The following is a 26042-nucleotide window of genomic DNA, read 5'->3' as shown; positions in this document are numbered from 1 at the left end:
ATATTATATATATAAAAAATTGTTTATTTTTTTTAGTCCCTAAATGTACTCCCTAATTAATATAGTAACTAGGGTTTACAAAGCGTGAGAGCACCAGTTCCCTAATTTTAAATTTGAATTCTTAAACATTATAAGTTTATAACTACAACAAGTAGAAAATAAATAAACAAAGCTAAGGCATTTCAATGGTGCATCAAAAATAATAGCTCGGATAGATAACATTGCATAAGCGCATAATGTCATAAATTGCAAATAAAAATTTACATAATGAAAATTTGTAAAATAAAAAAATTATGTTAATTAAATATATTCAGTGGAATAATATTATATTACCAACATATACATATTTTAATAAATTAAATAATATTATTTTAAGTATTATTGGATAATGAAAATATAGGTTTATTAATAATATATTAAAAGCTGTTAAGAAATTGTGAAATTTAAATATTATTTGGAAAATATGGTATTCACTATAAACAATTATTTTCTTAATTTTACAAAACAATATTGTACGTAAAATAACAAAAATTCATTATGAAAATAAACAACATTTATCCACTTATTTGCATAATGATTTTTTTCTTGTATTTTTGGTGAAAATGCCAATATTCTTGATTGGTAATTTTTTTGTGTAATCGCATTAGTAAAATTATCTCGTCATTATGCGTGTTACCAATCAGAGCCAATATCACTTTTATGTTTCTACAAAATCAGATCTGGGGTACTTTGGAAAAAATAATATTAGACATTGGGAACCTCTTTAGTAAATATCAAAAGATTAGGTAGGAGTTATTTGTACAAACTCTTCAATATTGTGGACTATTGTGCACCATACCAAAAGACCGGTGAACATTTGAAAATAACAAAAAATAGGGTCATTTGGAAAATATGAAAAATCTGTGGTAACTAGTAAATCCGGAAAGATCTGTTGTAATTTGGTATATATCAAAAGATCTTAGGGTAGTACATATCAAAAGATCTAGGATATTTTTGTAAATACCAAAAGATAGACGTAAATTGTTAATACCAAAATATTTAGAGTAATTTGGTAAATATGTAAAGATTAGGAGTAATTTGGTAAATAATAAATATCAAAGACTTTGGGGGTAATCGGGAAAAATCCAAAGATATGGGGTAATTTGATAAATAAATAAAAATCTGAGTTAGTTTGCTGAATATACAAAAATTAGAGGTTCTTTGGTGTACATAAAGAGTTGGAATAATTTTGTAAATATCAGAAATACGAGGCAACCAAAAAAAAGTTAAGATCCCAATTTTGTTGATCATAGGCGCCAAATCAAACTTTAAAAGTCAGATTAATACAGACATGAGATTTCATTGTGGGATTTTGATCAAGTGGCTTCAATGGACAGTATATAGTCACTTGGAATTCTGTAAAGTAAAGAGAGATTTTCTTTAAAATTTCAAAAGTTGTTCACATGAGGAATCTTAATCATAATGTTGACTACAGATAAAATTAAAATTTTATGGAAAAAGGGTTGGGGGTAATCAAAACAGTTTATATACTCTTACATAGAAAAACAAAAGAGATAATAAACACAAAATATCAACATATATATAGCAATGATATATACGAGGTTTAACCGGTTTAAAGGAGATTTACAAATTACAATGCTACTAGACTAGACCCTAAATTAATTCGAACCTATGAGCTACACTGACTAGGTTATATCGGGACCTCAAAAACTTTTATGGACCAACAAGTTTATAATGGTGCGCTAGCTAGCTAGCTAGTTATTTTAATTAACGTTTGTAAAACCAAAAGCAAAGATACTCCAAAATCCAATTTGGAATTAATAAAGAAACAAAAACCAGGCAAGAAGATATATATTATTAGTTTCTAACAAGTAAATGTTAATTTGTTATAAAAAGAACAAATTTAGTAAAAACAAGACAGAAACTCCACGTGTTTGCATGCATGCGCCTTCACTTTCAGAACCTGTCTCCATTTGTTTCTCTCTTTCACTATTCTCGCACCTCACATCTCTCTCTTCTTAGCCGAGAATGGCTGAGCGAACAAACCCTAGCAGCTACACCCAACAGAGACCCATCAACAACTCAACCACCGTCCCACGAAGTAACACCACCACCAACCACCCCCTCTCATCTCTTCTCCGTCAGCTACTACAATCACAGTCTCCTAATTACTCCGGTCAACTCTTCGGATTACTCGCATTCTTCATCTCCGGTGGAATCCTCCTTTTACTAACCGGGATCACCGTCACCGCTTCTGTCCTCGGAATCATTGCTTTTCTCCCAGTCATCATTATCACAAGCCCTATTTGGATCCCTTTGTTCCTCCTCGTCACCGGATTCTTGTCCCTTGCAGGATTCCTCTTTGCTACGGGGGCTGTTGTGTCGTGGTTGTATCGATATTTCAAAGGCATGCATCCAATCGGGTCGGATCAGGTAGATTATGCTCGGAGTCGAATCCATGACACGGCAGCTCATGTCAAAGATTATGCTGGTGGGTACTTCCATAGTACGCTGAAAGATGCAGCACCTGGTGCATGAAGAGTAACCTTACGGGTTTGGTCTCATGTAGAAATTACACGTTTTGTATTCCCCTTAATTTGACTGTTCCCTATGTTTTTTTTCCTCTTTCTCTTGGTGTATTGATCAATAATGTCGGCCGGTGTTTCAGTGTTTGTATGAATGTCACTAAAAAGAAAAACAGCAAAAACGGGAGGATTTGTGTTTGTTTATTTGTTAAGTTGTTTTGATATAATTACTTTAGGCTGCGAAATAGATATGTCCATGTCAAATAATGTTTAGATTTATGCATTATATTCCAGTAGATACATAATTTGAATCCTCAATTCTTTTGTACTAGCTAGTGTCGTCGTGTCATTACTTCGGTTAAAACTCGGTAAATGTGATTTTCCTATAATTCATGTAAAGCCACTAAGAATTTGAGGTGAACCACAGTGGTTCTTTTATATTCAGTATCCAAAACTATCAAGTCACCTTACTTTTAGTTGACGAACGGAAGTAGAAATTGCCGAATAAAAATATCGGGCTTAGGAAGAAAACAAAACAGACCATCATTTGTATGTACCCACTACCACTTAATTAGTGTTAACAAAAAAGAAAGGGGGCTTAGGCCCATTATAAAGTCAGTCGGTTTAGTTAGAAATAATTAGGGTTAGCGTCTGTAGCAAGAAAAGAAACAGTTATACATATATATATTCTTTCTCTGCCGCTTCAAGGAGTTGATTTGCTTATTCTTGTAGAACAACACTTGAGGCTTGTAACGTCGTTCTTCTTCTTAAGGTTCTTTCCAATCTTTATACCTTTGTATCTTCTTTTGGTTTTATTTTTCTTGTCCCGTTCCTTTCCTTAATGGCCGTTTAATATTCTCTCGATCGATCGAGTAAACTCGTTGTATGTGAATTTTTCTAAAAAGTTTTTTCTGTGTTTATAGCTCTGTTTCTGGAAATTTTGGATTTGTACTTTTCGATTCTTGCAAAACAGGTGTATCTGATCAGAATTTGTCTTTAGCAAACGTATTATTTCGAATTTAGTATATTTATTTCGGATATATGCAACTCTGTTCCGATCATCTTGAAACGTTTATTTCTTTATAGTATCATAAGTTTGAGTTAGGCCAAAAAGATCAACTTATTCTTCTGCCAAGTACTGAGAATAGTGACCAACTTACAATAGTTATTAATTAGGGTTTAGGGCTTTTGATAGAATTCGAGATTTATCCTTTGTTACTTTTAGTGATGTGTGATTGATGATTAATTCTATTTAGCTGTACTCTAGTTTAGTTCGCTGAATCGATCTCTTAGTTGTACAAGATTTTTCGTTATTAACTAGCCTTCGTATACCGTGTTCCCTTGTTGTAGGTTAAAATGGGAGACAATCATACCAACGACGACAAGAACATTGTGATGTGGAAGATGAAGAAGCTGGTCAAATCCCTTGAAGCTGCTAAGGGAAACGGAACTAGCATGATCTCACTCATCATACCTCCGCGTGGTCAGGTCTCTCGCGTTAGCAAGATGTTGAGTGATGAGTACGGAACCGCATCAAACATCAAGAGCAGAGTCAATCGCCAATCTGTTTTGAGCGCCATAACTTCTGCGCAACAAAGGCTGAAGCTTCACAATAAGGTCCCTCCCAATGGTCTAGTGCTCTATACCGGCACTATTGTCAACGAGGAAGGAAAGGAGAAGAAGGTTGCTTATGACTTTGAGCCGTTCAAACCTATCAACAATACTCTCTACCTCTGTGACAACAAGTTTCACACTGAAGCTCTTAGTGAGTTGCTGGAGTGTGATGAGAAGTATGGTTTCATTGTAATGGATGGAAACGGCACTCTCTTTGGAACTCTTAGCGGTAACACACGTGAGGTGCTTTACAAGTTCTCTGTTGAGCTTCCGAATAAACACGGAAGGGGAGGACAGTCTGCTCTTCGTTTTGATCGTCTTCGAACAGAGAAGCGTCGCAATTACTTGAGGAAAACTGCTGAGCTCGCCACCAGGCTATACATCTGTCCTTCGACAAGTCAGCCTAATGTGTCCAGGATGATAATTGCCGGTTTAGGGGATCTCAAGACTGAATTGAGTCACTCAGATATGCTTGACCCCCGGCTTACGGCAAAGATACTGAATGTGGTGGGTGTATCACATGGAGGAGAACGTGGTTTCAATGAGGCTATTGAGCTGTCATCTGAAGTCTTGGCGAATGTGAAGTTCATTCAAGAGAAGCGTTTGATAGGGAAATACTTTAAGGAGGTAGACCAGGACACGGGGAAGTATGTGGTTGGCTTGGATGATACGTTGAACGCTTTGGATTCGGGTGCTGTCGAGACACTTATTGTATGGGAGAATCTTGATATCAACAGATATGCGATGAGGAACAGCGCAACCGGTGAAACTGTGATAAGATTCTTGAACAAGGAACAAGAAGGCAAGACAGAGAATTTCAAAGTAGGCGACACCAAACTGGACGTGGATGAGAAGATGTCTTTACTGGAATGGCTGGCTAATGAATACACGAGTTTTGGTTGTGCGTTAGAGTTTGTGACAAACCAATCAGAGGAAGGGTCTAAGTTTTGTAAAGGGTATGGAGGGATTGGAGCGATACTTCGTTACCAGCTTGACCTGAGTGCCTTTGATCCTGAGGATGGAGAGGTTATTGATGACAATGACGATGTTTCTGATTAGCCATTAATCAAATCCTCAACCTTGTCGGTTCAGGAAGATGGAGCAGAACCACCAGCTCCAAGCCTGAACCAGCCTGCGCGGGCTCTCGGGGTCACCACGCAGAAGATAGTTCGAAAGTCATCAAAGAAGCATCTATCTCCAAAGGTAAGGGATCATCTCTTCAATTAAAGCTGAGTTTCTTTTTTTCTGAACTCTTTGTTTACACTCTGAATTGGTGTGTGTTAAACTTGAAACAGGTGAAGAATGAAGAAACAGGTGGAAATTAAACTTGTCTCGGCTACAACTCACCGAATCACCTTTGGTAGCGTTCATGTCGTTCTACAACATCTACGGATCGTTTCTTAACTTTCCTATATGGTTTTTTTTTTTTTTTTTTTCCTTTGAAAAGTTACTTTGAGTCAGAATGGTAATGCTCTGTCAGAGAAGATCTTAAAAGGTTACTTTGAGTTAGCGATTTGGGCTTGTATTTCTCTCCATTGCATATGGATATTGTTTTGTGTTGGTGTTTAAGTTGAACGACCAATAGTTTTCCCTTTGCGTATTTGTTTTGTTTTGCAAGATTGGTAAACTAATTAAATATTTTCAGTTTTAGTTGAAATTCTATAATACATTGAGCTCTAATATGTTGTTGAATAAGTAAAGGAATTGTCTGCTATAACTATATATATTTGCTTAATATAACCGATGATCAAAAGCAAAGAAGGCGTCAAGAGACATTGTCATAATTCCTTTTTTTCTTTTCTTTACACTTTTCCTTTGTTTTAGCTTTGGCTCTTTAAAACCTATGAACCCTAGTTAGTTCTGTTAATCTTCCATTTTTGCATCAGGACAAGCTCTCTCGGAGATTGTTTATCAGGCTTTTTATAAGCTCTTGAGATGATTTTATAATCTCTTGAGATGATTTTTGTTAATAAAATACCTGATTTATTGTTAGGCTTTTTTACTCAACAAAAACTAGTCTAACCGTACCGAATCAAACTAAACAAAGTCAAATTAATTTAATAAAATTTGATCGAGTCAAAAGTAATATGAAAAACCCATGATTCGAGACAATTAACATAGCCCTACTCTCATTTGAAATTAGACAAACAAACAAAAAGAAGGATAAGAAGATGTTATAATTATTTCCGTTATAATTGGCTATTACACCATTACTCTTATTAATTAATCTGATGTATCGTCAATTTTATAACACAAGAAAAACTCATTTGAAATCATACAAGAATAATAGTTAACGAGTGAAATAGTATGATAAACTGATATAGATGGAAAAGCTGACCTGAAAATGAATTAATTCGACATTTATAGTAATAGCATGATGTTTTTGAGTTTTTAGCCTATCCAAATTTAAAAGTTGTAACCAAACATTACACAGTAACATTCTTATATATACATAATCTGTTTATGCTGCCTAATCGACACATCATGACATCAATCATCTAATGGAGCCTCTTATATTAATATGAAGCTATTTAAAAAAATCATTCGTTCCCATCGGGTTTAACGGTGACCCGGGTTAAGAACCGGTCGGGTAAACGGGTAACGGAGTGCTACGTGGTGATCTCGGTGGCACCTCATTTAACAGCCGTCCGTTGCAGTCGTAATTAATCACACCCGAGAAATCCAACGGCTCGCATTTGCCTCCCATCAAAATCTCTCTTTGCCAAAGACCGTGCTCCTCCTCTTCTGCCGCCGCCGCATTTTTCTCGGCCGTGTTTTTCCGGCCGATCATCGTCATCGCCTTGTTGCTCAAAGACGTGAACAACTCTTTAGTCCGAGGAGACCTCAGCGGCGGCGAGCTTGTTAGATTCCATCGGAATCTTTCTCCTATGCCGTCTCCGCCGCTTCGAGTTCGCTTCTTCGGCTTTAGCTTTAGCTTCTTCGAGAGCCGATTCGCGTGTCTAGCGCAAAGAACCATTATAGAGACAAGAAAGCTCACGCTTAGACGTTTGTGGGACGAAGAGGAGGAGGAGGAGGAGTTATGTTCCGGCGTTGATCGGTCCATATCCTCGCCGGAAAAGAATATAAAGAAGTTACCAAAAAAAAAAAAAAAAATTGTTTTCGTTACCTTTTTTTAGGGTTTAACTAGTTAAACTCAATAATTTGAATTTGATCTAGAGGCGATTTAGTCTCTAGTGTCTGAAATGTATGTGTTAAGTGCTATATATAAGTAATGGACACGTTAACGAGAGTTAAGAAAATGGTTAGTAGGTTACCGGTGGAATCGGTCGTCTTTGCTTAAATTGATTTGTATATCATATTGTCATTATGTGGTCAATGAGTTCTTGAATATAATTAATAAATTTGAAACTTTCGTTTTCGTTTTCTTTAGATTTATGTTGAATATTTGAAACTTCAAAGAGCATGCGAGGGATATGCTTAACGAACTTTGTCTTATGCATTAAAATTATTGTTATAAAGAAGTATAAGCTAGGAAACGAGACATATACTTGGTCTACTATATATTTTAAATCCTAGTATTCAATTTCATTACAGAAAAGGGATTGGGTAATTTGGGTCTTGATGCCTAATTACATGGTTATTACTATAAATACTAGCAAGTCCCTTTATTCTTATTGACCAATAGCATTTGATCTTTGCCGATGTGTATGCGGTGAATATCTGATGAACATAATAAGAAATAATGAACGGTTTTGGGATTTGGAGCGTTTTAATTTCTGTTTGGTGATTAACAGAGAAAACTTACCAAACAAAAAAAGAATCAACGATGGCCCTGTTCGTTTTACTGTTGCGGCGATGGCGATCAGCGACCAAAAAAACAGCTTTACTTCTCTTTAAAAATCTTCATCTCTCCCTTTTTCCAGTCGCTGCGACTTAAATCTTAGGTTAAATCTTATGATTTCGGATCGCCAGATTAATTAGCGACACCACCTATACCTTGAATTAAAAGTAGCGACAGTCGCTGGTTTTGAATCCATTGATTCAGATCTGCGAAGGAGACGATGTACAAAATAATTAGCAATATAAAAAAAAAAGTTTTTAATCAGAAATTTGCGGATTTAACAGTTTTACCCTTTAAAATGCTTGTATTTACAATATTAGCTTGTCTAGAAAACAGTCGCAGGTGGAGTCGCGCGACTGAAAAACGAACAGGGCTGATATATATACATAACGATGATTGGTGATTATACGTGCTGCATAATAATAATAATAATAATAATAATAATAATAATAAAAACTAGTACTAATAGATAAGAGGAACGTAAACGTCACTTGGACGGCCATGAATGATTTATATATTGACAGAATCGATATTCGATCTTCCATATCATTGATCGTGAAACAAATTCACATTATTGAACAAGATATATTGTCTCGTAATTTCTGTAATATTATTGATGTTCAAGTTCAATGGAATGTATGTTTTTAGTTAAACATATATATACTTATAACGAAAATGGAATAAACTTAACACTGTTGTTACCTTTATCCAAGAAAAAATAAGAAGAAAACTTAACATTGATATTAAATAAAGTTTACATTCTTTATTTTTTTCTAAGTTAACATTGACCGGATTATTGTGATTTGTAACGTAATTTTGTTTTTTTCTTTGTTTTTGATTTTCATTAGTAGCAAATTCATATGCATATTGAACAATAGGAACTAAATTTGTCTGTATTGCTGGATGGTTTGTCTGGCTCTTGCAAAATAATCTGAGTAGTTGAAAATTTATGGACGGAACTTGTTTTTTTTTTTTTTGTTGGACTTGTTCATCACTAAAGTTTTAAACGACTTAGATTGGTTGAAGTTAAACTAGATTTTAGGGCTGGGCAAAATAACCGGTAACTAAATAACCGACCGAACAGAACTGAAAAAAAAAACAAAATGAAACCGAACTGAAGTTTCTCAAATAACTGAATGTTTAGTAAAATCATATGTCCAAACTAACCAAAACGAACCAAACTGAACCGACAATTAAATGGTTAATTGAAATATCTGAAAACCTAGAATATACCAAAAATAATATATTTAATATTATGAAAAACTATAAAATAAACTTAAAATATTAATTATTCCTACCTTCAAAACAATTAAATACTTTAAATAATCAATATATTTAAATTTTATTATTTTAAATTTACAAAATTAATTACTATTTTGTAAAATCGGATCAGTATTTTTCTCTTTTTTTATATTTTTGTAATGTATTTTGGTTAATTTCGGTTATATTCGATTATTTTTGATTACTTTGGTTATATTAGGTTTATTTGGTTAATTTCAATATAATTTATGTTAGTTATGGTTATCTCTTCAACTAACCAAACCGAAAAACCGAAACGAACCAAAATTTCTAAAATATCAAAATGGTTATTATATTACTATATCCAAACTAACCGAAATCGAACACAACCGAACCAAAACCGAATGCCCAGACCTACTAGAGTTCTAGTCTTAGATTCTTTGTGAATCCAAAAATCCCAATAGAAAAGACATTTATGTCGTCAATAGCATTAGTTTTACTTTTTTTTTTGTCATCTGGGTTTTTCCATTCAAATATGAAAGGATTACAAGTAGTAAGTTTGTAATGTGATCAAAAGTTACTAAGGGAAAATGATTACACAGAATCAACATTTCCCTCCAAAAAATAGGCTCTAGACACTTTAGCCAAAAGGGAGACTGAAACCAAAAATTAAAAAGAGGAAGAGAGTCTCTCATGATCAAAGAGTTCCTGTAACCAAGATGGAAAACCAACGGCTACATAAGATTGCAACAAGGCATAATCTGGAACACTTTGAGCAATGAGAGAAGCTCCTCTGTTTTCAGATGGCTTCTCTAACTGTACTCTCTAATCTTGAGTTCTAGTTAGTTGTAGCAACATTTCTGATTGTTGGTAAGCGAAGGAAGGTCATGCCTTCAGTCTTAAAATCGCCCCAACCAGAACCGCTGATTTGATTTTCGTAACCTTGTGACTAATCATACTAAGGACCGACCAAATGAATCCATGTAAATCTGCTTCATCCTTAACCAAAGATCCTATTAGCACTTTTCTGCTATGCATAAGCACCTGACCAAACTCATCTCTTTCAACCCAGGCTGCGCCTGAAAGTGTGTTCTTTTTTTCTCTAGAGATGCCTATGTTACACTTTAACCAACCTGGGGGACGAGGTTTCCAATGAGAGCTTTGAATTTGAACCTCTGCTTCTTCTGCCTCATCACAAGCAACTTCAACCTGTTGGGAAATACTCCACTGCTCCGCATCCTCTCTGATTTTTGACACTGTGTCAACCGGATCAACCAATTTTGCCTCAAAGAAGAAATAATTTCTATTCTTCCAGAGGCACCAAAGTATCCAAGGGAAGAGCCTTCTGATTTCGATTGGGTAACGTGAGTTCTTTGACGAAGAGTAGAGGTAGTGAAAGTTTGAGTGCACTGATAACTCGTCAAAACCATCTGGAGGAGACAAGGATCCAAATAAAGCCCACACCTGCCTTACTAGCGTACATGTAAAAAGGACATGATTGATTGATTCTCCTTCATTGCCACAGATTTGGCATCTGGGATCCAGCTTGATTCCTTTTTTTAAGATCAAATCCGAAACCAGTAGGGCATCACTAACTACTCTCCACAGGAATGATTTGATCTTGGGAACTTTTTGAAGAGACCATACCTTGTTCTTAATACCTTTGAGGGAAGGCTGCATCTCTGCTTCTCGAAGAAGGTCTGGATTTTTCAGAGTACTGGCTAGCCAGTAGCCCGATTTTACAGAGTATTCCCCACTCTTCGTGTGTTCCCAGCACCAGAAATCCTCTTTACTAACCATTGGTTTCTGTTTTTTGATAGAACAAACATCATTGGGAGGAAAAAGAGAGTCCAAAATGTCGTCGTTCCATGATCTTGACTGGGGACAAATCAAATCAGATACTCTCAGAGTCCAATCAAAAAAGATATTTTTCCTGTAAGGTGCTTTCCAACCGTTATCAAAAATCCATGGATCCATCCATACTCTAATTGAAGAACCATTACCGATCTTCTTCTTCAGACCTTTAACAAGAAGATCCCTACCATGAATGATACTTTGCCAACCAAAAGAAGGCCTATCTCCAATCCCTGAATCCAAAAAATCAACGTCGGTGCAGTACCGACTCTTCATCACCTGAGCAAAAAGACAATGTGGTTCTTGCAATATTATCCAAGCCTGTTTAGCAAGGAGGGCTTGATTAAAGTCTTCTAGATCCTTAAACCCAAGACCTCCATTCTCTTTGGATAAACACATTTTTTCCCAACTCACCCAATGGATTTTCCTTCTATGCTCCACTGCATTCCACCAAAAATCTGACATAGCACTTGTGAGATTGGCTATAGAAGTTTTCGGCAATTTGAAGCTGGACATCGCATAAACAGGTGTCGCCATAGCAACCGCCTTCAGGAGGATTTCTTTTCCACCAAGGGACAGAGAACGAGCAAACCAGCCTGAGAACCTGGATTTACCTTTGAGCCGCTGAAACATTCAGGGAGACCCAAATTTGTTAGGATTTTTGCTTCTGGGAGAGAAACAGAGCGATTCAAACTCTTTTTCCACTTTGTTAGGATTTATTTTCATTTTCTTTTGCTATTCTTTTAGATTTCGGTTCTGTACTCTTCTGCTCTATTTATATTTTCAATACAATGCAATTTTCGTTTATTTGTGTTTTTATGTTTTCTGCAATGAGATCTAAGTAGTGAAATAAAGTTTCTAGGGATGGGATAGACAAATAAATGTTCTTGATCGGTTAGGATGTCTTAGCTTGAATGTTTATTTTATATAAATTTCCTTCTAGGTGAGGTTGAAAGGGTTGTCATGGCTAAGCGACTTGCCGGCGCAAGAGAGGCTACTTGAGGTATTACAAGGGCCATAACGTGAACCTCCATGTGCTTGGAAGCAAAGAAATCCTCCAAAGGAGGTATCATACGGATGTGCGAAGGATATGTGTCAAGCCGTAGCAGAGCAGGTGGAGTCTCCCTCGCATAAAAGTCTTGGCAATGGAGGTTAAGGCTTTCACACAAAGCTTGCAGTCGACATGACACAACCAAATTTAAGTTCAGTGTTCCTGGCATTTGGTGGGTGTTGGTTTGTAACATTGGCGGGATGAAAACACTTATATATTTGAAGAACTTTGGGTGATGGCTGAGGTCGCTAGCTAGTATTGACATAGGGTGACTGATGGTTTAATGTCTAATGTAACCACAATCAGATTGTTGGCAATATGAATTCAGAGGTGAAATACCAAGCGACTTTGGGACCAAGGGAGCAAAGTTGATTATCACATAACAAGCAGAAACCAAGGATCTAAAAGATTGGTTAAGCAAACATAGAAGTCTAGTGGGTATATCTCAAAAGGGATCTTCTACCTAAGAGAGTATAGCCAAAGGCTAGACCTTGATACCAAGCGACTTTGGGACCAAGGGAGCAAAGGTGATTATCACATAACAAGCAGAAACCAGGGATCTAAAAGATTGGTTAAGCAAACATAGCAGTCTAGTGGGTATATCTCAAAAGGGATCATATGGGCTTAGGGATAGAAGCTGTTAATGGGTCTTCTTCAAAATTCAGGTCCACCAAGGAAAAGCTAGGGTTTTCGTTTGGTGTCACAAGGCAGATCGATGTGCAGCAGCGGATCGGAGGTGATAGCGGGATTTGCAATGAATGATACACATCCGGAGGAAACAGCTTCAGTCCTATCAAGTTTTGGCAAAGGAGTGGGGTTGAAGCAGATATCCAAGTAAGAGTGGAAACCGTGGTCCTGAGAAAAAACTCGCCGTGCGCCGTCGACGACTTCCCCCGGCGAGGCACAACTGATGGTACAAGCATAAGCTCTCTCACATCAACGAAGCCGAGATGAAGTTTTCAAATGAAAACGAAATTCCAGATCGTGACTTGTTTAGCTCAATGGATTTCAGATCCGCGTTTAGGAAGACTGGGAACAAAGGAAGGGTGGAGGAGTTCGCCGGTAACCTGGTCCAACCTTTGATTGGTGAATTGCCCAGATTTGGAGTTTTCAAAGAAGATTGAGAGAAGTAAAAAAAGGTTAAAAAAAAGGGGGAAAATGAGAACAAAAAAGGATCTAAAAAGAGAGGAATTGAAACTAAGGGGAGCAGATTTAAGCACCATCCGAAGCCGGAGAGTGAAGGTGAAGAGGTTGTCTTGAAGTTCGTGTCTGAGAGAGTTTTATATATATATTAGATGATTAATACAGAAACCCCACACCATGTATTTGTTTCTATGTACTTTAATTTATACTTTAAATGCACACTATTGTAGCTGAAATCACATAAATTATGAATTGACTATTTTTTCCATTCATTTTCATTTATACACATTATAAACTATAATTGTAAATCTTCTTATTAAATTATTTTGAAAAGTAACTTTTATCCCTTGAATTCTTATAAATAACCGTTCTCACATCATCATCCACCATATCTCAAATTTTAAATATTTTCTTTCTTTTGTTTATGTTCTTGCATGGATTCAAACCTCATGGTAAGAGTGTGATTATATATTTTGTTAGGTTTATCTTATATTTTGTTCAATTTTATGTATTTGTTTCTATGTATTTGTAATACTGTACTTTAAGTTATACTTTAAATCCACACTTTACTATTAAATTGTAACTGAAATCACATAAATTATGATTTGACTATTTTTCCATTCATTTTCATTCAAACACATTATAAATTATAATTGTAACTCCTCAAAATTAATTATTTTAGAAATGTAAATTCTATCCATTGAAATCCTATAAATAATTATTCTCACATCATCACCCACCATATCTCAAATTCTAAATATTTTCTTTGTTTTGTTTCTGTTCTTGCATTGATTCAAAACTTATGGTAATATATTTTGTTAGATTTATCTTATATTTTGTTCAATTTTATTTCATTGTTTTTATGTATTTCTTCATTCATTCCTTCTTTGTCTTTTTATTATTTTTAATTTTCAATTATATATGTATAATAGCATGTTCAACTATAGCTTCTTGTAAACAAATTGTAATTGTGTTTGTTTTAAAGTATAAAATAATATTTATCTACTTAAAATATCGTTTCCGCTCATCAAACATACCGTGTTGTAAACAAAAACGCTTATTTATGGCGATTGATCAAAATAGGTAATAACAAAGACCAAATCCAAAAAAAAAAAGATTCAATTGTAGTATTTACACTATATATTTTCTTTGACTACAAAATTTGTGGTTTTGCAATCTTTTATTCTTCTAGAATTTTTTTTGTCAAAACATTGTTTTCTATTTAGAAAGATATTTGTTAATCATTTATCACCATAATTGAATTTCCACAAGTGTTATTACAATATTAATTGTGTGACAATGAAAGAGAAGAGATAATAAATTGACAACTTTAAGGTAACTGAAAAATTTCTCCCTTTGCATACAATTGTGGGTTTATAAAGACAGAAGCTTGGAGAGACTGAAGAACAAAAGATTTTGGGAGAGAGAAAAAAAATCAAAGCAGTGTCATTCAAAACTTCTTCTCTCGCAATTTCTTCTTTCTGGGTCTCTCTTTTTCACACTCAGATTCCTCCCTCTTTTTCACCTGCAAAAACCCTTGTCTCCCCGTTGTTTCGTTTCTTCTTCGGTTCAGGAACCGAAACGGGTCAAATAATTTGCTGAATCGTCGATTCTCAGGTATTTCGTCTTACCCAACTCATATCTTTCGATGTTTACCGGGAAAACGAAGCTCGATCATGACTATGTTGTGTGTTTTTGGAGTTTTTTCTCCGTTGTATGTTTTTGGGGTTTTTCCTCCGTAGTGGGTTTGTTGTGGTTTCAAATGTAACCAGGTTTAAAATTTTGGATATTTTGGTTTGTCATGTGTACTGCTGCTTCAATTTTGTGGAAACGAGTGGAAAAATTGTATCTTTTACAGATTTGAGAAGTTGTTTTTTGATTAATTTTTTTTCAAAGACTTGATTTTTCTTTGGAAATTTATGGGTTTTCTCAAGTTAAAGAGCTCAAATATCTTTATTTCTCTATTTGCTTTACATATTCCAAGTGCTGACTAGGTTTTGCTTGTGTCTGGTTTCGATTTTTAGGGTTTTGTTATGGAGGAAGAATCCTCATCAGAAATGCTAGAAGGAGAGATTGTTGGAATCACCTTTGCTCTTGCAAGTCACCATGAAATTAAATAAAACAATACAATTAATTGATCTTTTTGCGCAAAATATTTATTCATATTGCGTTATTTACTTCCTTACAAATCATAATATTATGGTAAATATATAAAATATTGATAAATGATACTTCGTTAAAAAAATATATAGGATACAAATGGTTGCACAATTGAAAATGTTGAAGGAGTTAAAAAAATTATTCAACCAACTTTCACCATTTGAATGGAAGAGGTTGAATAAGTTGAAAAAAAACTATTTAACCCATTCAACTTAAAAAGTTGAAAAAAATAAACTAATCCTACAACAATTTTGTTCAACTTAATATTTTCAATTTTTTTTAATTTTAAACAACCATTTGCAGCCATAATTACTAAATGGTATTGAATAATAATAGGATACTTTTTAGTATAAAATATAATTAAATTTATTGAATATGAACAATAATGTATTTAAATTTAAAAAGAATATCACTACAATTTAAATGGATGTCTTGTATCACTTAAATTGCATGACAAAACTAAGTGATGTTATTTAAAATTACTTATTTATAAATGATGTAAATATAGATGCCTTAATATCACTTATATTAGCTAATGCTACAATTAACTTATTTGACATCAACTAAATAAATCTCATACAATTTTACAAGTTTGTATCACTTTTTAAAAATTGATAGAAAATAAAAAGATCACATCATTTATTTGAGTTCGTCCTAGTTCTCTCCAAGACATGTTTTTCGAGGAGCTTGCAGAGGAGTTTTGAAATGGCGTTTCTCCACCGGCAAAGCTTCTCCGGCGTTCCCCTTTCCTAATCGGCATTACTCTCGTTCTGCTGGGGCCCTCTTTGTAGTTACCATAGTCATTTCCGGCGTGTTTTTCCGACATCCTCTCCGGTTCTTCCGCTTCTAATAGCGTTTTTTTTTCTCGGTTTCAATGACTCGACCTTCTTCGATGATTTCTCTGCGTCAGAATATTTCTTTTCCAATGGATCTGCTTGCTCGACCTTCTTCGATCATTGTCGTATCCTCCTTCTCCACCAGATCCGCCAAATCCTCCGCACCCTCCAGATCCTTCTCTGGCTCAGATCCACATCGCTCATGTCGTCAAGTCACACAGGCTTCTCAGTCTCGTTGGCAGCAGAGTTGATTGCTCACTCTCCTGCTCAATCAACATGCCTCATCTCCTGTTCCCCCATGTATGCCCCTGTTCTTTGGTCTCTGGTTCTTCTACTCTGGAAAGCTCTTGGATGATCGTTGAGAGTGTGGTTTAGCTTTGTGGAATTTGGATATAGTTTTTACTCCTTTGATGAATTTGGATACCCTTGGATCCACATTTGTGCTTTGTTGTGGCACCTTTATCGCCTTAGTGCGAACCTTTACTGCAATATGCAGATTCCACTTTGATTTGGCTGTGTTAGTAGCCGCTTCGTTGCACATTGGAAAGAGCTCTTTGCTCTCCTTCACCATTCCAGATTTTCTGGTTCACCGGGGTATTTTATAGCCCTCATCTCTCCTTTAAGTAGCTTATTATCCTCCCAAATACTTCACTTGGTTTTAGTGGTATTATTACAGGGAGCATTGTTCTAAAGACTGTTCTACTTGAAGTAGAAGCGAGGATTATTGCTCAAGACTGTTCCCGTTCAGCCTTTGCTGACTATTTGTCGTTGGTGTCTTAAGAGGCCTCGTTTCCTCCAATTAAGAACCAGTCTACTTTGGTTGAGCTTGTTAGCTCCCATCTATCTGTTTATATGTGGTTTGAGTTTGTTAGCTCCCATCTATCCCTTTATCTATGTTTAGCTTCTGCTTTCGTTATTGTTGTTGCTTTACCTGCTCGAGTGGCTTGGTTTGTTTGGGCTTTTGATAGCCTTTTGTACCTTCTCCATGAGGTGACAGCTTGTCATGTGGGAAGTTTGTTAAAGGGTGGGGACCAGGGTTCGAGGAACGCCTGGCGTACCAATAACCTACTGGTGGATTTGGATGATTAGTTCCATTTCCACGGTGAGGGGTTAGGATCGATGCCCTACAGGGCCAGCTTGGGGTCCACGAGGACGGCTAGCAGAGGGCTAGTGGGGTCCACAGGACGGGTTGTCACAAAATGTCACTCAGACACCGGGTTTTATTGATAATGATCGTCCTCATCATGTGTGTCTCCTGTGGAAAGCACTATACGGTCTGAAGCAAGCTCCCAGGGCGTGGTATCAGGAGCACTGGAAATTTCATCTTCAATCAGGCTTCAAATCATCTCAAGCAGATGCAACACTTTTCATCTCTAAACACGAAGGTCACTATATCTACGTCATTGTTTACGTAGTTATCATTGCTGGTGAAGAGTACTTGGTTAAGGCGTTTAATACGTCCCTTGCAGCTCGTATTTCCTTGAAAGATCTTGGTCCCATCAGCTACTTTTTAGGCATTGAGGCTACCCACACCTCCAAAGGGCTACACTTGATGCAGCGTAAGTATATTACTGAGCTTTTATCCAAGACAAACATGCTCAACGCAAATCTTGTGCCCACTTCGATGACGCAAAAGCAGCTCACGCTGTACTATGGCATGCCTCGTGAAAATGCCTTTGAATATAGATCGGTAATTAGGAGTTTGCAATATTTAGCCTTCACCAGAGCTGACATTGCTTTTTTGCGGTTAATCGTTTGTCTCAGTTTATGCCCAAAACGACGAATGAACATTGGCAGGCTGCCAAACGTGTACTCCATTATCTTGTGGGCACAAGGTCTCTTGATATTTTTCTTTTCTGTGATGCTACTCTCTTGATACATGCCTTAACGCAGATTAGGGTTGCGATTAAGGTACGTACATTTCCACCAATGCGTACATAATTTATCTAGGCAATAGCCCCATCTCTTGGTCTTCGAAGAAACATAGGAGTGTATCCCACTCTTCTAATGAGGCTGAATACAGAGTTGTGGCTAACACGACGTCCAAACTCTGGTGGATTTGTTCCCTGCTCACTGAAATGGGTGTCACGCTTCCAACAGCTTCTGTTATATATTGTGACAGTGTTGGTGCCACTTACTTATGTGCTTATCTCTTGTTCCATTCCAAGATGAAACATATAATTCTCGGTTATTTCTTTGTCCACAAACACAACCAGTCCGGAATGCTAGGTGTAACTCATGTCACCACTGCTGATCAGCTCACCGATGCATTAACCAAACCACTAGCTGGCGCACGGTTCTATGAACTTAATCACAAGATTGGAGTCAAACTACTGTCTCCATTTTAAGGGGGTGTGTAAAGGAGAGATATAGAATAAGGACATATTTGTAATTAGTATTGAAAAATCCCTTATGTATATATATTGTAACACAATCTCATAATAAGAACCAGTCGCTTTCCTACACTATTAACATCGTCAATAAGGTTATTTTAGTTACCATATTTATAGATTTGTGATGTACCAATGTTCTTATGAAAATGTGACTAATTTGTACTTGTTTTCCATTTTTGAGCTTTTCATTTTTGTAGTTTGTAATTTGTACTAATTTTTGAGCTCTACATCATTTTAAGCTTTTCATTTTTGAGGTTCAGTCTTAATCATGTACTTTTTTGAATATAGTGAATTTTTCTTTAAACAAGATTACCACTCGTGCTATTGCAAGAGCTGAACTTCATTTTATACAAAATTGTGTATAATTTTAGTATATTCAAATAATTTTTAATATTTTCATTAGTTTTAAAACAATCTCATCATATAATCTTAACATTTTACATTTATAATTTGTTGTCCGTTTTAAAGATCATAACTCATTTTATAATATAACTTATTAATTTAACTTGTGGTATGGAATAAATATGTTAAATATATTTATTAAAAAAATTAGAGTATTTTAGATCATTTTTTATATGTTAAATATTTATCATATTCTGTAAAAATGTCAAGTTAAGCTTGAACATTAGAATTTACCAAGAAACTGTATTTTCCTCATCGAACATGAAATTCAAATTCTCCAACATATCTAAACAAAAATCCACAAATATTCGCTTATTCGTAAGGAGATAGTGTGTAACAAGTGTAATTTGATTAATAATAGTTATATACCCAAATTTTGTTAGAAAATGATAATATTGTTTGTCTATGGAAAATGATTTTTAATAACGGTATGTTAAATGATGTTTTTGAAAAAAGAATTTTGGATTTGACCTATAGCCCGATATCATGAATGTGTTAAGTATAATTATTTTCCTTAGTTGGTTATTTGAATAATTACTACAATTGGTTATAAATCTATTAGACATTAGTATCTTTAATGAAAATAAATTTAGGTTAATTTGTAATGGTATTATATTTTTTTATGATATGGACTACACTTTATGTTGTGTACATCCAAATTAATATAGTGGGGATTGTTATTTTTATTGGTGTCATGAAAATATGTTTATGTATGTTGATTGGGTATTACTGATTGTTACCTTGTTAATTCGGTAGATATATCCAGATGTTAAGATGTACATCCATTTGTAAGGAAATGATGTATTTATAATATTACAAATAATAACTTTAAGTTGTGGTATCTATTAAAATAGTAAGAGTTTATTATATAAATATTACAAATAAAATGTTATATTAGCAAATGTACTTCCGTTTTAATAAGTAGGAAATATCTATAATATTACAAATAATAACTTTAAGTTCTAGTATTTATTAAAATGGTAAGGGTTTATTGTTAACAAATGTTTCCGTTTTAATAAGTAGGGGATAATAGTGGCATTCATTAAGGTAATTAGGGATATATATATATATATATGATTTTTTTTATATTTTTTTAGATATTATGCTTTGGGTTCAAGAATTTTTATAGTTACTATAAGTAATACAACTAAAATCTATACTATCTATAATCACCAGAAACTAAACTAGCCTGTGATACACCTAAATTATAAATAACATAATTTTATAATAAAAAAATCATGCATATATCTATTGTATAGTTTACAAAAAAAGTCATGTATTTCCGAAATAATAAAGGTGGAATTTATTCCAAAATCATAACATTCTTGACTTTTTGGATTTTGGACAAAGGAAAGGAACAAAAAAATAAGAAGTTGATAAAGTACTTTTAAAAGTCAACTGTATCAGTAAACCGATTAAAAAGCTAAATCAGCTTATTTTGTTTCAAGTAAGGTTAGTATTAACCAAATGGAGATAAAGATTAGAATGAGGTGGTGTCAATCATATATATCGGTCCTATTTTAACATATACAATCAAATAGAGATAATAATTATGTCATAATCTCATAAATAATAAAATATAGGAACAATTGACTAATATTCTTATCAATATTTATCAAATAAAAATATTAATACATGCATTAAAATTTTAAAAATAAAATATGTTGAACTATACTATACATATTCTTATCCGTTGTCAAAAACAAAAACAAAAAACATGTATTTATTAGTCATTACATATTCAAAATTTTATTATTTTCAATTTTTTATTCTTTCAAATTTTCTATTTCGTTCAAATTATTTGAGATCAACTATATTATAATAAATGAATATTTTTATTTTGAGGTTTATATCAAAATTTATACTCTATAAACAGATATTAGTTCATTTGGTATGGACACATAAAAAAAACAGTTTTTTGTGAAATGAACCCAATAATCTCTTTTACACCAAAATTCTTCTAATTATTCATTTTAACTACCAAATTCCAACGATTATTAATATTCAAAAATACACAATTATCCTATGTATTTTTAATGTTAGAGGTTTGTCAAAAAAAAAAACATAGAAATTTAGGTTTTGAGCTGTCAAATCAAATCCTTCCTCTTCGTCTCAGCCCCTATCTCTCACTCTCTCTCGGTCTGCAGACGTGAACAACTTCAGATTTCTAAATTTGATCTGGAAAAGAGAGAGAGCATTATGCAGGTAACGATTTACAGCTTTGATGAAATATCTTTTTGCTTTGAATCATTAAGATATGAAGCAATGTTGGTCCAACGATGGTAGATTTAAGTAGCCTTCTGTTTTGTACCAAATTAGCTTTTTCTCTAATTAGATTTTGTCTAATCTTGAACACAGTCTATGATGAAGACTGTGGAGACTGAAGCTGGTGGTGGTGGTAGTAGCTCTGAAGAATCGGAGAGCAATCTGAACAAAAATGTTGCTACATCTGTGGAGGAATTTTCAGGTATCATCTGCTTCTAGAATTCTTTAGGTTAAAAGTTGGTAGTTTATCATCTGCTTCTAGAATTCATTAGCTTAAAAGTCGAGATTTGTTGGCTGTAGATTTACTTATGTTTCCGAATATGCTTGTGGCCCCCTCAAAAGGAGAAAGGGCGAAGCGTGAACCATCATAAAAAAAATGCAGGCCACACAAAGTTACAGTTAAGGTACAAAAATGTCCAATTTTGGGACTGTTTTTCTTGGTTTGGGTCTTTTATAAAATGAAATCTCTTCTGAATCATGTATGCGTTCATTATTCTTGTCTTCATTTTCCTTTTTTGATTCCTGCATTTCCTTTCATGATTCCTGCTGCATGATGACAATTGACTTTATATTTTGCAGCCTATACATGATAGACCATTAAGATTTTGTACGGAAGCAACTAGCAAGTCATCTAATTAGTATGCTCTAAATTTGCACTAATATATATTCGTAAGTAACCTTATGCGATCCCCAAAAGCTCTCCTAGCGAAATTTTCCACTCAAATGATTCATTATTTTGAGGCAAAATTTGAATCAACTAGGAGATGAGAACACAAAAATAGGCTGATGGATATGTGACGGCATGTTTTTTTTATTCCTAAGACTTTTATTTAAAAAGACTGTATAGCAATTATGTAATATTCCATGAAGTTTTTTTTTTTCTCTCGTACGCATTAATAAGTGGAAGTACTTATATGATCAACAAAGAGGTATCTGAAAACTAAACAGAAGAAATAGGTTATATTTTTGATAAACTGGCCGTAAGAACTGATGTTTTAACACCAAAAGAGTAGACAAAGAATTTGTTTTACATTTTTTTCTCTGTTCCACAAAGAACAGATTTTGAAGGGATAAATTAAAAGAGTACAAAAGGTCTCTATATGCTAGCATTACTTTTTAATATATAAACGTTTTGCTTTCTGATCTATCTAACTAATATAAAATTGTTGAGAAAAAAAAAGAAGATTAAACTTACATTACATGAAGATGTGTGGTGTCAAATGCGGATCTCTTTATATTTGAACCCCATATAGCTGATGGATTCCATAGATCTTATGCATTCACAAACACACGCACTCGATTTTATTCGTGGCGCTGTATATACATAGTTTAATAAAACGAGTAGTGAACAAACTCCACCTTTTTGTTGACATTTGGAAAGAGTGATTAGGTCCAAATCATATAATTAAAAGGGGATAATTGTTATTTTTTGCAGATGATAAGTCAATACCAACCATGTGATTTTTGAGTGAAAGTTTCTGAATACATCGATGACTTATATTGAACTATGTTACTGAGAGTATTTTAGTGTTGAAGAGTGTATAGACGATGGCATAAATGATACTTCGGGTTTCGATATAGTGTTATCTTATATATATAGACTCACATTATACAATAACATTGATAGTTTATACGGTTAATGTATATGATATATATCTCCTTTCTTGCATAATATAAGAAAAATAATATCATGCGTAAGCAATTTTAAATTTTCACAACAAAATATATAAAAATCATTTTTTATAGTGAGTGTGTGTATATGTTTGTCTAATAACTCAAACACACTTTCACTCAAATATATCTGCCAAGTATTCAACACTGTAACAGAAAAATATGTATTCAAAACAACATATTATTAACTCGACGTACCTTATCTCAATATGAACAATATAATGTACTTTGTACTCAACATAAATAGAAGCAAATCACATATATTAATTATGTTCAGTTAACATAACAAGTACTTCATTGGATAATGGAGAGATCCATAACTATATATATATATATATATATACAAAAACTGAAGCTTTTAATAGATATTAATGAACCCGCTTCGAAGTAAGAAACCATGATAACCAAATATGATGGTTACATCAATTTCATACACTTCACAATATATAATCATGATCCATGGTCATGAATGTTGTCATAACACTATAACAATCCAAAAAGCAACAAAAAATCTATTGAAAAAAAGTATAACAAAAACCTTTTAGCTAGTGATGCAAAGGATTTGGACCGCTAGGTACGATCCGTTCCTCATCATTGTACCATGAACCGGTTTCTTTTCCGGTCAGGCTTTGACTTTGACGTTGAGTGCGATCTTTGTTCTTCAGAAACGGTGTGAAATCAAAATTACTTGCTAGAACCCTCTTATGGCCAAGGCCATTAATGCCGGATTTGCGCTTGTAAGAAGCCGTCAAAGCAAAAGAAATAAGAAGCAAAACGAACAACGCAGAGAGAAGAGAGACGTGGAAGAGGAAACTACACGGCTTAGGTTGTTTCTTCATGGCCATGTAGAGAAAATTTTGATGAAGATGAAAAAGCAATAGAGTTCATGGAGACACAGAGAAAGAAAGAGAGATAAGAGAAATGGTTAGAGAAAAGGATATGAGATTTTATGATTAAAATAGGTGTTTCTTTAATGTTAATCTCCAAGAAATTATAGCTTGAGACCAGTTTTATATAAGTTTGGAACAATAAGTACATAATAATGTAATTACTGTGTTAACTTATGATATGGATTATTCACATATTAGGCATATATCTATGGGGTTTGGAGTATTGGATTTGTGAAAAAATGTATGAAACTGAGGGAAAGAAGAGAGTCAAAAGGTTACTTTACGTTCAAGGAAGAATGGAGGTGGAGTGGTACCATAAAAAAAGGCCAAATAGTCAAAGTTTTAAATTTATTACATTGTATTTGGTATGACCTAATTTTATTGGAGGTTGGGCACATTTTTTAACCTTACAACTTTAGTTTATATTTTTATATGCGTTACATAAGTATTATTGTTTCGATATACGGGTTCGAAATAGCCAAGAAATGCTCAAAATTAACTTTGGTGCAACTTTAATAAATAGGACAAATTAGATTCGGATTAATTGAGGTGTATAAATAAGTTTGAGTAGTCCGACGTTTTGAATATCGTACATTCGTCGCCATAATGCACGGTGGTAGTTGACTTGATGATGCCTTTGATATTACATTCGCTTTTTTTAGTTTCTACGGTTTTATTTTTTTGTGATTCTTTGTGTTTGGTCTCTCTCTCTGTGCCTTGCCCGAGCATCGAACTTGCCATGCGTTGCACTGAGAGTACCGTCGCTGACCACTCGAGCTACAAGAGCTAGGCCTACGGTTTTATTTTATCCAATACATATACATTTATTCAAAGAAAATTATGTTCACCTGTTAAGATACATTATAGTAGTGGCGGACCTGAAAATATTTTTTACCGAGTCAAAATATATATATTTAAAAAAATATATAAATAAAATAAAAGTATTTTTTAAAAAGGAAAATTACAAGATAAATTTCATATTTAAGAGTCAAATAAATATAAAACTCTGTTAAAACATTTATGTAATGGTATCAAAACATAATAAAGTAGAAAAAATCACAATAAATAGAGAGAATAACAAAAATTTAGAATTTTAGAGGGTTCAAAACACAAATTTAGAATTTTAGGGGTTCAAAACAGAAAAAAATAGACCAAATATTACAAAAGTATAAAGACTATTAGATAAATCTAAGGTGGAGTTATTGGTTCTATGATTTTAATGGATTTGGAAATCCAAATAAAAATCATGTGTTATTCAATCATTGATTTTAAAATACTTATCAAAATTCTGTGTTATTGGTTATATGATTTACAAATACTTTTTAAAATCCCATGTTATTCATTTAATGATTTGTTTTTGGATTTCAAAATCCACATTATGTTTTAAATGGATTTACATGGATTTGAAAGTGTAAAATAGAAGGATTCAAATCCAAGGATAAAACATGTTATTTCAAAATCTATATGTTTTGATTTCCATTATTTATAATTCTATATAGATTTACAAATCACATCTCCAATAACACTCCCTAAAATTTTAGGAGGGAGGGGGGTATGACCCCCTTTCTTTCTTACTTTCTTACTGGGTCTGCCCATGATAATAGTTAGCATAAATATTCGAAGGTTTGTAAGGTTACTGAATATAATTATATATATATATATATATATTTATCAGAATTTTATTTTGTGTAGTATAAATACTTTTTAATCGGAAATTCTATATCAAAAAAACTATATAATTTTTTGATGATTTTTTTTCAAATTATATGAGTTGCCCTATTTGTTTGTTTGTTTGTTTTTTATAAAGATTTTTCATATTTAATGTATATGCAACTGTCAAATATCAAGAGAATGACCTTTAGGCATTAGTTATAATAATTGGAAAGTTGTATATGTATTGCATGCAGGCAGAAAACTATTTTGTAATGTATTTTTTTTATTTTGTTTTGTTTTGTTTGTATTCTGTTATAATCTCAAATATTATAGTAATATTAAAATCCTTATATAAACGAAGCAAATCAATCAAAAAAGATGGCTGAAACTCTCTTCTAAATATTTAGTATCCGCATTTGCCAATGTTTACATAATAATGTTTTCACCCCCAAGTGTTTTAAAAAGAAAACAAGATTTGATCGCATAAATATAGTGCGCATGAATGTGATAACACGCAAATGTCGCATTGCAACGGACAATTACT

At 33.8% G+C, this 26042-nt stretch overlaps 2 protein-coding genes, 2 long non-coding RNA genes and 1 pseudogene across 5 annotated transcripts; 4 read left to right on the top strand and 1 right to left on the bottom strand.

The window, feature by feature from the left end:
• The first annotated feature begins 2007 nt into the window (after nucleotides 1-2007).
• LOC104742415 (oleosin G) lies at nucleotides 2008-2729 on the top strand. The gene has a single exon (XM_010463418.3). It carries the CDS (start codon nucleotides 2029-2031, stop codon nucleotides 2536-2538), a length of 510 nt encoding a protein of 169 aa, XP_010461720.2. The 5' UTR covers nucleotides 2008-2028; the 3' UTR covers nucleotides 2539-2729.
• Nucleotides 2730-2830: 101 nt separating this feature from the next.
• Nucleotides 2831-5731, top strand: LOC104742414 (eukaryotic peptide chain release factor subunit 1-1 pseudogene; annotated as a pseudogene). Its single transcript, XR_015580707.1, has 3 exons — nucleotides 2831-3297; nucleotides 3876-5342; nucleotides 5435-5731. The product of XR_015580707.1 is annotated as a eukaryotic peptide chain release factor subunit 1-1 pseudogene (transcript).
• An 8773-nt stretch (nucleotides 5732-14504) lies between these two features.
• On the top strand, nucleotides 14505-15454 carry LOC109128787 (uncharacterized). The gene is made up of 2 exons (XR_002035100.2): nucleotides 14505-14845; nucleotides 15253-15454. It is a non-coding gene; the product is annotated as an uncharacterized LOC109128787 (long non-coding RNA).
• A 547-nt stretch (nucleotides 15455-16001) lies between these two features.
• Nucleotides 16002-18690, top strand: LOC147928737 (uncharacterized). The gene is made up of 2 exons (XR_015579234.1): nucleotides 16002-16818; nucleotides 16901-18690. It is a non-coding gene; the product is annotated as an uncharacterized LOC147928737 (long non-coding RNA).
• Nucleotides 18691-23218: 4528 nt separating this feature from the next.
• Nucleotides 23219-24011, bottom strand: LOC104742412 (CLAVATA3/ESR (CLE)-related protein 11-like). Its single transcript, XM_010463414.2, has one exon. The coding sequence runs from the start codon at nucleotides 23798-23800 to the stop codon at nucleotides 23501-23503; it is 300 nt and encodes a 99-aa protein (XP_010461716.1). The 5' UTR covers nucleotides 23801-24011; the 3' UTR covers nucleotides 23219-23500.
• Between the last annotated feature and the right edge of the window lie 2031 nt (nucleotides 24012-26042).

The sequence above is a fragment of the Camelina sativa genome, chromosome 14 (genome assembly GCF_030686135.1).
Source record: "Camelina sativa cultivar CO46 ecotype springtype chromosome 14, ASM3068613v1".
Classification (NCBI taxonomy): Eukaryota; Viridiplantae; Streptophyta; class Magnoliopsida; order Brassicales; family Brassicaceae; genus Camelina; species Camelina sativa.
The sequence above is the reverse complement of the archived record's forward strand: the minus strand, read 5'-3'. Positions and strand labels throughout refer to the sequence as shown.